Source organism: Saimiri boliviensis, chromosome 1, assembly GCF_048565385.1.
Source record: "Saimiri boliviensis isolate mSaiBol1 chromosome 1, mSaiBol1.pri, whole genome shotgun sequence".
Lineage (NCBI taxonomy): Eukaryota > Metazoa > Chordata > Mammalia > Primates > Cebidae > Saimiri > Saimiri boliviensis.
Window position 1 is genome coordinate 141,159,779 of NC_133449.1, and position 13,719 is coordinate 141,173,497.

At 51.8% G+C, this 13,719-nt stretch overlaps 1 protein-coding gene across 8 annotated transcripts in view; it reads left to right on the forward strand.

Annotated features, from left to right (window-relative positions):
* Nucleotides 1-13,719, forward strand: part of ANKRD11 (ankyrin repeat domain containing 11) — a 234,351-nt gene that overhangs the window by 189,862 nt on the left and 30,770 nt on the right. For 6 of the 8 annotated variants that reach the window (XM_074405299.1, XM_074405306.1, XM_074405309.1 and 3 more), the window contains one exon: nt 8,213-8,351. In XM_074405299.1, coding sequence (XP_074261400.1) covers nt 8,213-8,351 — 139 coding nt within the window. Of the gene's footprint in view, nt 1-8,212; nt 8,352-12,449; nt 12,515-13,719 lie in introns of those variants that run through there. The other 2 variants (XM_074405313.1, XM_074405315.1) reach the window with 2 other exon arrangements.

The following is a 13,719-nucleotide window of genomic DNA, read 5'->3' on the forward strand; positions in this document are numbered from 1 at the left end:
TCATATATTTGGCAAATGAAGGCTAGAAAATTTTTTCCTGTGTTCTGTAGGTTTTACAGTGTTGGTTTTTAGATATGGGTCTGTGCTCCATTTCTGGTAAGTTTTTGTGCTGTGAAGTGTAAGCATAGAGGTCATGTTTTATATCTAGATAGGCAGTTGTTCCATCAGTACCATACTGATACCAAAGCCAGAGAGAGATACTACTGGATAAGAAAACTACAGACCAGTGGCCCTCATGAACACAGACATAAACATTTTTAAAAATAATTTTAGCAAATTGAATTCATCAGTATATAAAATGAACAATGTACCATGACCAAGCAGGGTTTATACCAAGCGTTCAAGTTTGAACATCCAGTATCAATCAGTTCAAATTGTTATATTATCAAACTAAGAAAAGAAAACCATGTGATCATAGCAACGAATGCAGCAAAAACATTTGACAAATGTCAACACCCGTTCATTATTTTAAAACAATTTCTGCAAACTAGGGATAGAGGGGAATTTTCTCAACCTAATACAGAGCATCTGTGACAGACTTACAACTCACGTCATATTTAATGTCCAAGACTGAATTCTTTCCACCGAAAATCGAGGGCAGAGAAACCCTGGCCATCTCCACTGCCTCTCCCTGCAGGCTCCAGGCAGCACGGTCAGCTACAGGAAAGGCAGACTGGAGAGGAAGGAGGAATGCAGTCTTTATTCACCCACATTTCCGGAGAAATCCTGAGCTGTCTATACAGAAGCTCCAAGAATAAACGAGCCTAGTGTGGTGTTACAGTGCAAAGCCAGTATGCAAAAGTGCATTTCTAAATAGTATTCGAAAATCATAGAGGGCTGAAACTGTAAAAATATGTTTGCTGTAGTATCAGAAATACAGATGATTTTGGGATAAATTTGACTAAGGATGTGCTGCAAGACCTGTAACCTGAAAGCTGCAAAATACTACTGAGAGAAGTTGAGGAACCCTAAGTGTAGAGTTATACAGTATTCATTGATCAGGAAACTCTCGAGATTGTTCAGATGCCGTCTCTCTCCACATGGATGTATGGATTCAGCATAATGCCAGTCAGAATCCCTGTGGACTTTTTTTGGGTAGAAATTCATAAGATGATTCCAAAGTTAATAGGGAAATTCCAAGGACCTAGAATAACCAAAGCCACCTTGAGAAAGAACAGAATTGCAGGACGCAGACAGTGCATGTTCAGTGCTCCCCGTGAAGCCACAGGCATGAGGTAATGTGCGTCCTGGGCAGCAGGACAGGCCCATGGGTGAATGGCCCACAAGCAGACCCCACACACAAGCAGCTTGGGGTGCTGAGGCAGCTGAGCGGGGAACGGAGCTGGAGTAACTGGGCAGCACCCCTGTGCTGCTGTCAGTGGCCAACACACCTTTTGTTCTTACCGGATCCTTCTGCTGTGGCCACTCAGAGAAAGAAGGAGCACCAGGGGTAGGGTGTCAAGCAGACACGGCCAGTTTTCAGTTACTGCAACTGTCTTTCCTCTCTGTGTGCTTCCTGTGAGTGCAAATCATGGTGTGATGCGGAATCTGTGTATGGCATGTGCAGAGCCCACCTACCTTGTGTTGTGGGAAGAAGCCAGGTGATCAACGGACCGGTGGGCCCTACAGGGTCTTTGTGCCTTGGATGTCACCATCTGGTGGTTCTTGGAGCATCATGTGGCTGTACAGGAGGTGCCTGATAAAATCATTCTGTAACATGCACAGGTGGGTCCCGCTAACAGCCCTCTTGTGCTTGCGGGGAAAGCTCAAAGGGGCCGAAACAGGGCCTGTCCCACCACAGCCACACACACTGCAGGTTCTGAGCCCAGGTTGATGGGCACTGCCTTCCTGATGGCTGTGCCACAGTCAGCCTTGTAGGCAGCTTTGGGGGAGCCCTCATGTCTGCAGGCATCTTGCCCATGTTTGCTTTTCCCTGCACAGCTCATTGAGGTGTCCTGAGCTGGGAGGTGAAAAAGAAATTTGTGAACTTTTTAAGTGAAATATAAATATACACTATAGCTGGTATTTCATCTGTAAAACCAGGGATAATCACCACCCACTGAGAACACACAGTATTTCCAGGGTCCTAGGGGCCTTCAGTAACGTTCCCCGTACAAGAAGTCACCTCTGCTCTGACTTCTCTCTCCACGGGTAGGCTTCAGCTGTGGAGATTTCCATGGGAGACACTCGTCGCTCTGCACTGCGTCTGACTTGCAGGATTTTGCTCCTGTCGGTGTTTCCTCCCCTTGTGGGTGTGGCTTTGCCCAGCGTTTGTGGGCCCTTTTGTGGATGAGCCAGTGTTCCCCAAGAACCACCAGGGAGTCCGCATCCCTGCCAACACTTAGTGTGTGGAACTGACGTTAGCGACTGACACTCTGACATCAGAGATGTGGTGGCGTCTCACGGTGCTGTGCTGTGTGTTCTCCGTTGTCATCTGGTTGTGAACATGTCCTCCCGTGCTGTGTTCTAGAAGCTTCCATATGTGATTCATCTGTAGCTCATCTTCACGTAGTTTTAGGGCTATTGGGTGTGCTTCCCCATGGAGGGTGACATGGAGCCTTTGTCACCAGGGAGCTGTGGTTGTGGTTTCTGCTCTGTGCAAAGCCCATGGACTCTGTGTCCTTTCTCCAGGACACCCTGTGTTGATGACTCTTGGCTTGCAGGCTTGGGACCCAGGTGCGTAGGGCTGCTGTTCTTTAGAATTGTCCTTTCCATTTCCATATCCATTTTGGAATTAGCTGGTTGATTTCCTCAAACGGCTTGCTAAGATTTGGACTGGATTGCTTCGAATGTGGTGTGACATGGTAAAAGTCCCATAAAACTGCATACCTTAATTATACTACCACAGCTTCATAGTCAGTAGAGTCAGGTATGCCAGGACAGCCCTGGTCACTCTCAATAGGGTTATTTGGGCCCAGGCCCTTCCTCATAGAACCTCGGCCCAGAAAGCAGAACTCATAGCTCTAACAAAAGCCTTGTACTAGATGAAAAAAGAACTGTCAACATTTATACAGACAGCTGGTATGCCTTTACTACGACTCATATACATAAGACTATTAAAAAAAAAAATCAAAAACAAAAAAAAATCCTAGCCCTACTAAAGAGTATATACAAGCCCAACAGTGACATTAATACACTACAAAAGACACATACCAGGCCACTCACTTAAGACAAACCAAACTAACTAAACTACTAAAAGCCAAGTACTACATTCCCCACTTACATAATCTTATCAGAAAAATCACTACTCAATATAATATATAAGCCTAAGTAAATCCGAAAAATACCAGGTCTAGCCAAGTAAAAATAAGACTCAAAAAAACTAGCCCTGAAAAACACTACGAAGTAAATTTCACTAAAATAAAGCCCCCAATAAATAACTATAAATACCTCCTTGTATGTATAAATATATTCTCTAAATGAGTCAAGGCCTTCCCCACTAAGTCCGAAACTACTTTGATGGTCACGCACACACAAAAAAACTATTACAAGACCTTGTTCCTCGGTTCGACCTCCCTCTAACACTAAAGTCAGATTAGGTCCGCCTTTACTATACAAATTTCTCAAGGCCTAGCCAAGGCCCTGGCTATATCCTAAAAATTATACTATACCTGTTGTTCCCAGAATTCAGAACAGGTCAAACGAATAAACCAGACCCTAAAAAAACCCTGACAAAATTTACCCTAAAAACTGATAAAAACTAAGTCAGCCTGCTTCCTTTTGTCCTCCTCCGCGTCTGATGCACACCCTATCAAAAAAATGTCTCCCCTTTTAAAATCATGTTCGGCAGGCCCCTCTCCCTTACTCCCCAGACCCACAGATACCATACATGCTGAAGTCCATAACTATACACTCCTTAAGTGCTTACAGGCACTCCAGCCTGTTCAATCCCAAGTACACCAGCTCATTAAGGACACCGACCCGTCCCACCCCAATAGACCTTGCAGGCCAGCCGACACACCCATTCCAGCCGGGAGACTGTCCTTGTTAAAAGATTCGCCACCTCAGGCCTCACCCCTCCATTGAAAGGGACTCTACACGGGTTATCCAGACCACACCCACTGCACTCAAGGTAGACGGACTAACAGCCTAAATTCATCACACCCACGTCAAGACTGCCCCACTGAAGAAACAGTAGAGCGTCAACCATTCATCCCCTAATTCACTAAAACTAAAACTTATGCACTCTTCTCAGTCACCACCTTCGCCACCCTAATCCATGCTGTAAATCCCTATAGCAAATGCCCCTTAAAACAAACAAACAATACTGACCTACTAGAGAAATTAATAATTTAATTCCTATAAATAAAACAAGGAAGGAATGTGACATGTTAAAAGCCCCATAAAACTGCATACCTCCACAAGACCTCAGCTTTCTGTTGAAACTGCTCTCTGTAACCCTGATGTGACAGGCAAGCTGTCCAAACCCACGCCATCTTGGCCTCTGCGACTTGTAATAAGTAACTAAGGTCTGTAACTTCCTACCCAGGCACCGTGTAAACTAACGCTTATTTTGACTTCTGTTAATCACTTAAGTTTAACAGTCGGAATATCCGAAGCCCCTCGACCCCACCCCTGCCCAGAAGGTAGTTTACGGGCATAAAAAGTCTTGACACCCTCCTTTCAGGGCCACGGGTTGGAGAGACGTGAGTCTTCCGTGGCCATTGGCAATAAAGACCCTGCAATTTGGCACACTTTTGTCTTAGTGTTGACTTTCTTTGCTCGCTCTAATGCAACGGTGAAACTCCCTCTGGGGAGCTGCCGCACCGGTGTTGTGCCTGTCTGTCATGAGCCTGATAGCTCCCTGTGCTCTTCATGTCTGCTCCATGTTTTCTCAGTCATGTTCGTGGTTGTCCGTGTAGAGAGCAGCTGCCTCTCTGGCTGCCAGTGTTTGCTTTCCCTGCACAGCTCATTGTCTTTCTTGCTGTCATGTCCTGATTGTTCATGGTCAGACAGAAGCCTTCACTTTCTGTATCCAGCATGTTCTCTCATCCACTTACGAACTTGAGTAGTTGAGCTGTGTATGCCTTCGCATGTTTCATGTGTGCAGTCATGTCATGTTAAGATTGTTAGTACTTTTGTTTTCCTCAGCGGCAGGGATTGAGTCCAGTCTGATTCCAGGGCAGGCCCTATCTTTGGGGTACACACGTTCCCAGCTTGGTTTCTCTGTTCACGGCATACACCACGTGTTCATGGTGCTTACGCCATAGTTATGGCGAGCACCCCGTGCTCATGCCGTGCATCCCATGTTTATGGCATGCACCTCCTGTGTTCACGCTGTGCACACCCACTACAACACTTCATTTGTATTCTAGAATTGTTCATTTGCCTTTGGACAGGTAGTTTAGTTGTGTCATTTTTTGTATTACAAAGAAAACTGCCGTGAGTGTCCCTGTACTCGCTTGTAAACACACACACTCCTTTCAGTCCACGTCATGGGAAACTCATTTGCAGCTCTCCTGCGAAGCCTTGCTGGCGTTTGCTGGGGCAGAGCCCGTCTTCTCCCAGCCGTCCTGGCGGAAGTGCTGGCATACATCTCCTGGTGGCTGTGATTTGCTTTTTCCTGATGAGAAACCCTTTTGAATGTTCATTGTCTATTTGGATATTTTCTTTTGTGAAGTGCCTGTCAGGCCTTTTGTTTCTGTTTTTCCTGGGGTGTCCCTGTAGGCTTTCTTGCCTTCATCCCTGGCCCTGGGGACAGCCTTCCTTCTGCCCAGGCTTCCTGGAGGCCTTTGATTAGTTTGGGGTTTTTTTCTCCCACATAACAGTGTTGAATTTTATCACAGGCCTTTTCTGTAGCTCTTGAAATGAGCACGATTTTCTTTCCTTTAGTTTCTTAATGTGGTAAAATACATTGCATTTTAAATTGCTTGCATTCTCAAATCTATTCCTATTCCTATCATTTGTGTTACCATATATATATCCTGTCTGTGTTCATAAGGTATGTTGGTTTATAATATTCTTTTCATGGAATACCCTGTTCAAGTTCTGAAATTAAGGTTATGATAGCCTCCTCGGATGTTTGGTAGAACCCTCTCCTGGGCCAGGAGTGTTCTTGGAGGAAGGGGTTTAAGATACGCTTCTTCCTGGTGTGTGCCATTCTTTCCTGGCATTCGCCGGCCCTGTGGAAAATGCCTCTCTCATTCCAGTGAGTGGGGACTGCACTCTGTAGCAGGGGAGGTGGGGGCGCCGAAAAGCTCTGGAGATGCAACCAGGCAGCGGGCGAGCTGCATCCGGGCACACAGGCCAAGGGCCAGGAGGGACCTGCCCTACCAGGGTGGGTGTCACGCTCCTGAGGCCCCGTCTCCCCCCGAGGTCTGCCTGGCACCCTCCTCGTATCCCCATGCTCACTAGAGAGGTGGGCACACGGCCATGACTCAGGTCTTGCTTGGCAGCTTCTCTTTCACTTCGGATGCCTTCGTGAAACAAGCTTGCAGCATGTTCTGGAAGTCTCTCCCATGGTCACTCAGGGATGTTGCTGATTAACTGCCAGGTTTGGTGGGTGTAGTGTTGACCAGTTGAGCTAGAAGATGCATCTGGGCCCCAGGAGGCAGGACTATGGCTGGGGGTGCTTGGGCTTCTCAGAATAGTTGAGCGTCTCAGCCCCGGAGCAGCCAAGGAGGCCTCCAGTGCTCTGAGGGTGCTGCTGACCACTGCACTTTATTTGCCGGCAGCTTACTCAGGGGACATTCCAGAAGGAAGGCTTACTGGTGGGGAAGGGGGCAGTGTGCTTCTGGGGACAGTGCTGTCCATGATGGCAGCGACATGCAGCACCCAGGACCTCTGTGTGTGACATGCTTGGTTGGTGTGGGTGGGTGCTGCCCTGGCATCTTCCCTGTGGGTCTGCTGGTGCCCCATGTCAGGGAAGTCGCCATTTCTGGAGCCTCCACCTCTGATGTGTACTGGAGAGGCCAGGGAGTGGAGTTGCTGTGTCTGTCCAGTCCTGGTGCTGACGAGAATCTGTAAGACTCCAGTGAACAACCTGAGCCAGGTCAGCCTGCCCGCCCACCCCCCTGACCCGCCGCTGGTGCTTCCGTCTACTCTGAGAGGGGGTGCCGTGACAGTGTTGGCAGTGCCTGAGTCTGTCTCGGGGCTTCCCCCACTCCCACCGCAGTGCTCCTGTCTGCTCTGTGAGAGGAGGGTGCTATGACAGCGCTGGCAGTGGCTGAGTCTGTCTCGGGGCTTCCACTGTTGCATGCTCTGCTACCTGGGTTTGAGATTGGGCTCCCCACCCTCTCCCTCTCCCTCCATGGCTCCCAGTTGTGCCATTCCATACATGTCTTGTGACCTCCCCTGCACGGTACCGTTCAGGAGACTGCAGAAATTACAGAAACCCTGTGTCCCAAGCACTGTGTGTGTCACACCGGCCCCCAATCCCCATCCCCAGGGCACGTCCTCCGGCCAGTGGATTATGCCCATGAGACACACTTGCTCAAGGCCAACCTTGCGGCTGGGGCTGGAGTTGGAGCTGCTTGGTCCTGCCCTGCGTCTTGCCCGCTGGGTGGGCCTTGCACTCAGACCTGCAGGGGGCTCTGCTACCCCACAGGGTTCCTCCTGCCTCTTGAGGAGATGAGAGATGGGGGCTGGGGGTGCGCAGTGGCCTCTAGAATAGCGGACAAGTCCATGTTCAAGAATGGAAAAGGCAAAACTGCAGCACAGCCCACATGAGATGTGTGCAGAGGAAGGAGTGCCAGCTCCCAGAACTGAGGGTGGAGGGAGCCTAGCCTGGCCGCTCCCCTGGGGAGGACACGCATGTCCTGGAGGCCCTGCCAGCCTTCACTCCACAGCGAGATTCCTGATGGGAACGTAGCTATGAGTGGCAGTGCCTCTCTTTGGAGAAGGCAAAGCCCTGGTTTTTCTTCGTTGTTTAGTACTTCCCCAGGAAGGCAGGAATGGAGTAGGAGGTAGCGCGTGTCTGCCGCCTCTGCTTTCTCCACACACACACCAGTGATTTTCCGGGAGTCCCTCAGGTGCACGGGACTAACCGTGGGCCAGAGTCAGGGCTGAGCCACAGCCAGGCCCCAGGCTTCTGGATGAAGGTTCTGCGGTCGGTGACCAGCCTCACCCAGCCACGCCCTGGAGTGCAGGAAGGGCGTTCATTGCCCGCATAAGAGATCTGCTTCTCCTGGCACATGAAACAGAATCTTAGTGGACACTGAGCTTGAGCATTCAATTTAGGAATAATGACTGAAAGCATCCCTTTCTTTTCTAGGATAAAGATAAAGTTTCTCTAACCAAGACCCCAAAGCTGGAGCGTGGCGATGGCGGGAAGGAGGTGAGGGAGCGAGCCAGCAAGCGGAAGCTGCCCTTTACCGCAGGTGCCAATGGGGAGCAGAAGGACTCGGACACAGGTACCAGCTTGCAGCCCCTCTTGCAGTGTACCCTCTATGGGCATCCCCGGCCCCCACCCGCCCATCCCAGCTTTGCGCTAGGACCCACTCAAGCGCTCTGCAAGCTGTCCAGGCCAGGGGCAGCAGGGGAGGAGCCCATGCGCCACCTCCTCTTCACTCGAGGCTCAGCCCCATGGGGCTGATTGGAGAGCTGCACCCTTGGGTCCCTCACGCATGGAGATGCCTAGTGCACGTCCAGCCCTGGGCGAGGTCTGGGGCTGCTCACCTGTGGGTCTTCTGACAGCTGGGCACAGGAGGGAGTCCATGGTTCCCCTCAGGGCCACAAAGGCACAGGAAGAAACTCCATCATTTGTAGTAAAAACCAAAAGGAGCCTTAGAAGTGAGCAGGAGCCAGGGAGGTCTTCCTAAGTCCAGGTGGGGTCTGAGGCTGCAGAGCAGGAATGTGTGTGTCCGCGTGTGTGTGTGTGTGTGTGTGTGTGTGTGTGTGTACTCGTGCGTGCGCCCATGGGTGTGCATCTGCCCATGTCTGCCTGGATGTGCCCGTGTGTATGTGTGTGCATCTGTGTGGATGTGCCTATGTGTGTTTCTACATGTATGTCTGCGCATGTGTGCTGTGTGTGCATGCTTGTGTGTGTGCCCGTGTACCTGCCTGTATATGTCCGTGTGTGTGTGTGTGTGTGTGTGTGTGTGTGTGTCTGCCCGTGTGTGTGCCTGTGTATGTCTGTGCCCATGTGTATGTGTGCCGGTTTGTGCCCATGTGCGAGCCCATGTGTATTTATTGCACATGCTCCTGGTGTGGTCAGCGCCTCCTGCATTTCCCGCTTTCCAGCAGATTCTGTCTTGAGCTGCTGAGTGGGGAGCCCGGGCCTCTGTGCTGGCCGTGCTTGCTCTTCGGTGATTCTTGTGCCCAGAGGCCTCCTTGTCCTCCTGGTCATCCGTTTTCTCTACAGCCCTGCTGGGGAAGGTTGGATGCAGTAGAGCACTAGGCTGACCACAGAGACTGGAGTGAACCAGGAGAGCTCTGAGTCAGGCCCAGGGTTCTGTCCCTGGCTTCCTAAGACTCCAGATGCAGCCGTACCACAAAGTGCAGAGGCTATGCCAGGATGTGGGGTTGGTATCAGATGGGGAAGTGGTCAAAGTGAGAGAAGCTCATGATACTGAGATGGTTGAAGAAATGAGGATCTGTGCCCCAGCTTTTGTCAGCACAGCGCAGGAAGCTTCAGCCTTTATGATTGTGTGGCTGCTGCAGAGGCCCGTTCTCCCCTGGCCCAGCCCTGCTTGGGGTGCTCCCGGGATGTGCTCACAGTAACCAGGTAGAGACTCTGCCAAGTGAAAAGCCAGCAGAGAGGGCTGGTTTTCCCAGACAGGAAGTGAGGGGGTGGTGCAGTGCCAGGTACATGGCCAGCACATTTGGGGACAGGAAGGCTGTAGGGACAGCAGCAAAGGCCAGGGGATGGTGCCTCTTCCCAGCAGTGGACAGCTTCGAGGAAGTGCAGTGGGAGGCACAAGTGGAGAATGTGTGGACGGATTGTGTGAGGACCTTAGCCCCCAGAAGGGAGGGCCTGGGCAGCTCCCCAGAGCTCTCAGCTGCTGTGTACTCAGGCTTTAGGCCTAGAGAAAATCACTCCAGGCCTGAAAACCCTGTGTTTACTCTCTTTGGTACCCATGCTGGTTTTGGTGTAGGAGGCCGTCATGTTCATACGTAGCTGTTAGCACTTTGCATAGTGGCCATGTGGGAGTTGGCTTCAGGCCTCTGAGGTGTCTCTGTGATGTCTCTGGAAGTGTTGCTGAAAGGGTTAATGAGACAAGCATGTGCGCTTCTGCTTCCTGGGAGAGTTATCCGAACTGGGTGAGGTGGTGTTCCGAGGCCTACCTGGTGCCCAACCCCTCTGGCTGGTCAGGTGTCTTTGTGTTGGGTGTTCCGTCCTGGTGGAGAGAAGCTGTTGCCTAAGGCCCCGTTGTGCCATCGGAAGCCTCCAGGGTCTTTTGATGGGTGGCACCTGCGTGGTGCCAGCCCCACCGCTCACTGAGTCCACTCTCGCTCTCTGTAGGTCTTGGGGATATTTTCTGCCACAGCCCTTAGCGCTCCTGGAACCGTATGTTGAACACCACGTCCTTTCTCTGTGAGGGGCAGGCCCAGGTGAGGACAGGTAGGGAGAATCCCTGTGAGGTAGCAAACCAATAAAGAACCTTTTTTTTTTTTTTTTTCTGGAGACAGAGTCTCACTCTGTCACCCAGGCTAGAGTACAGTGGAGCTTTCTCGGCTCACCCCAACCTCCGCCTCCCAGGTTCAAGCAATTCTCCTGCCTCAGACTCCTGAGTAGCTGGGATTACAGGCATGGGCCTTCACGCCCAGCCAGAAAGACACAGGAAACGTAATATTTGTCCACCTGTGTTTATGATTCTTTCAGAGCCAATTTAAATCACTTCCTGTATATAGGCTTTGTTTAACGTTGCAAAGCTCAATTTCCAACGAAGATTGTTCCGATGTGTGAGTGTGGGGTGTTGCTTATCCTAGAAGCTTGCATTTTAACCAGGACCCTCTTAAGGTAGCCAGTCCCACTCCAGTGTGTTCAGCCCCACCCTGGGCCAGGAGGTGGGCTGCTGGGCCCTGTGGCTCTCACACACTCTGTGCCCCTCTCCTTCCTCCAGAGGAGCAGTTCTTGCCCAGAAGCAAGTGGGATAGAGGGTGAAGTGCACACCTCAGCTGTGCCTGTCTGGTGGCCACAGTAGGGATGAGAAGAGAAACACTGGTCAGAGTTAATGGACAAGTGATGGATAGGAGACTCCTCTCTGGTCCCCAGGAGTCAGGCCCCTCTGGAGGGGTGTGGGTGCCCCCGGGCATCCTTACCAGGTTCTTCTCCCGCAGTGTCCCTGCAGCACTCTCCTGAGCAGGCATGGCCAGTGCCTTTTGCCATGGTGGGAGGATTGCAGGGTCACCACCGTGCCGGATATGTTGGCTGTGCCTGAGTGGGGGAGGCTGGCACACCTCCCTCAGAGACCACCATGTTGCCTTGTGGGTGGCTCCCACCTCCGAGACGCAGGGTGGAGTCAGCCCTGCCCGTGGTCCAGTCCTGTGGAGGTTTGGCCTCTGCAGTGCTTAGTCAGGGCTAGGGGCGGCCTGCCAAGATCACCATGGCTCTGTCTTGTTGTGAATCAGAGCCCAGTTTAAAGCAGCCCCTGAGGTTATGCATCTCTGTGGTCCTGGCACAGCTGCGTGGAGTCTGTGGCTGACCAGGTAGATAGGATCATGTGACAGAATCACCTTTGCGCCTTCCAGAGTGCTGGGCAAGAGCCGGTCCCAGGACCAGCCTCTATTAGGGCTGTAGGTGCAGCAAGGACTGGGAAGGCACCTGCCACGTCCCGGCCCTGAGACAGCTCTGCCCACGCAGCCGACTCAGACCAGCCTGCCCTGGGACTTGGATCCCCTCTGGGCTGCCCTGCTCTGCTGCCCTAACTGCCAGGGGTCTCTCATATCTGCGTTTGAAGTCTGTCCTCTACCAATTCAGTGGTGGTCTCAGCTTAAAAAGCCTTACCACTGACAGCATTCATCATAAATTATAGGATATCTGGGGTTCGCTTCAAATTATACTACTTTATTTTTTTATATGTATAAATTTTCCTAAAACTTAAAAAATCTAAAAGTAGCCAGGCACAGTGGCTCACACCCTCGCAGCACTTTGGCGGCAGGATTTGGGACCAAGCAGTCGAGGCTACAGTGAGCCGTGATTGTGCCACTGTACTCCACCCTGGGCAGCAGAGCAAGATCCTGTCCTTAAAAAAATAAAATAGATAAATAAATAATCAGTCAATGAGTGAATGTTTTTGAGGTTGCTGCGCAGCATTGCCTGGCCTCCCTGGGGTTCTGGGGAGCTTCCTGCCCTGCTGTTTCTTCTGCACCTTCATCTGTGACCCTGAGTCTCACTTCTCCCTGCCTAGGACCGCCGGGGTCCTGCTTGTCCTGGGGCAGCCACGAGGGAGCCCTCGTCAGGAGCGCCGTGGGCCGAAGCTGCCTGCCCTCTGCACGTGGATGTTTCTTTGGAACAAGGGGAACAGTTATGATTTTCTTACTTTGCTTTGGCCTGTGAATAACCCCCTTTTCTCTGGTGCCTGGGTGTGCGCTCTACAGTGCTGATGGGCACATGCCCGTCCTTCAGCATTAGGTGGGTGGCATATTCAGTTTTTCCTGACGTCATGTTTGCTTCTGGTGCTTCAGAGATGGCTGCTCTGATGTTTCCTGCTCCCTCATTCCTGGAGGGAAGTGGCAGGCTTAGCCACTGCTATCCGTGGGACTTCTTGGAACTGTGAATGCCAGGCCTTGCCCAGTGCTAGAGGCGACGAGTGTGTGAAGTTCAAGAGGCTTCTCCCACACGCTCAGCTGCAGTGGACCTGGGCGAGCAGAGAGAGCGAGTGCACCAGGGCCCAGGCTGTGCACGAAGGCAGGGTGGGGGCCTGGAGAGCATAGCGCACCTGGGAGCCTCTGGCCAGGAAGGGCGTGTGCACTGCAGTGTGCCGGGGACAGTGGTCTCAGCTCATGTATTGCCAAAGGTCCAAGGCACTCACCTGTGTGGGGATGTTAGCAAACAGCGGGAAGCCCTCATACATTGCCTCCCTCAGGACGAAGCAGGGCCAGCAGGGAATGGCCAGCCCGAGGCCAGGCCCCTCCCCCTTAGTGTTCCTCTCAGGCAGGCAGGAGCCACAGTGACTACCAACCACATTATCTCCTTCCCCAGAATGCCCAGCATACTCTTCCTCCCCTCCTGGCTGCACGGGGGCCTGGCTGCTGACCCTCTGCCACCTCCTGAGTCTCAGGAAAGCAGGGCCGGCCTTTGAATACAGAGGACTTCAACCTGCTGGAGGATGCTCGGCCATTGGGCGCTGGCATGCCAGCAGCCCGCAGACAGGCAGAGTGGGACTGCAGTGGAGGCCATGGTGGTTGAGATGAGGGCGGTAGCCAGGTCTTGTTGGCACAGTGAGGATTCTGGGGTTACCCTAAGAACCACATTTAGGCAATCATGAAAAAGCACATCAAAATAAAATATTTTCAGATGATTAAGAACTCTGCGTGATTGGTCTCTGGTCCTACTATTTCTCAACCATTTTTCCTCTCTAGTCGGAAGCAGGTTCTCATACAAAGGGAAGCTTGGACTAGCAAAGGAGAGTTTCTTCCTGTTTAAAATTCTGTATTCCCCAAGCTGCAGCAAAGGCCTCCCTGACACCCCTCAGAAGTGCACTTGGGCTGGCAGCCAGGCCCATGCTGTCAGCACAACACAGGCAAGCTGGGTCCACAAGCCCACCCTAGGCTGGGCGATTTGCTCAGAGGACTCCAGGACTAGGAGCCAGTGTGTGCACAGCAGGTGGCCGCAGG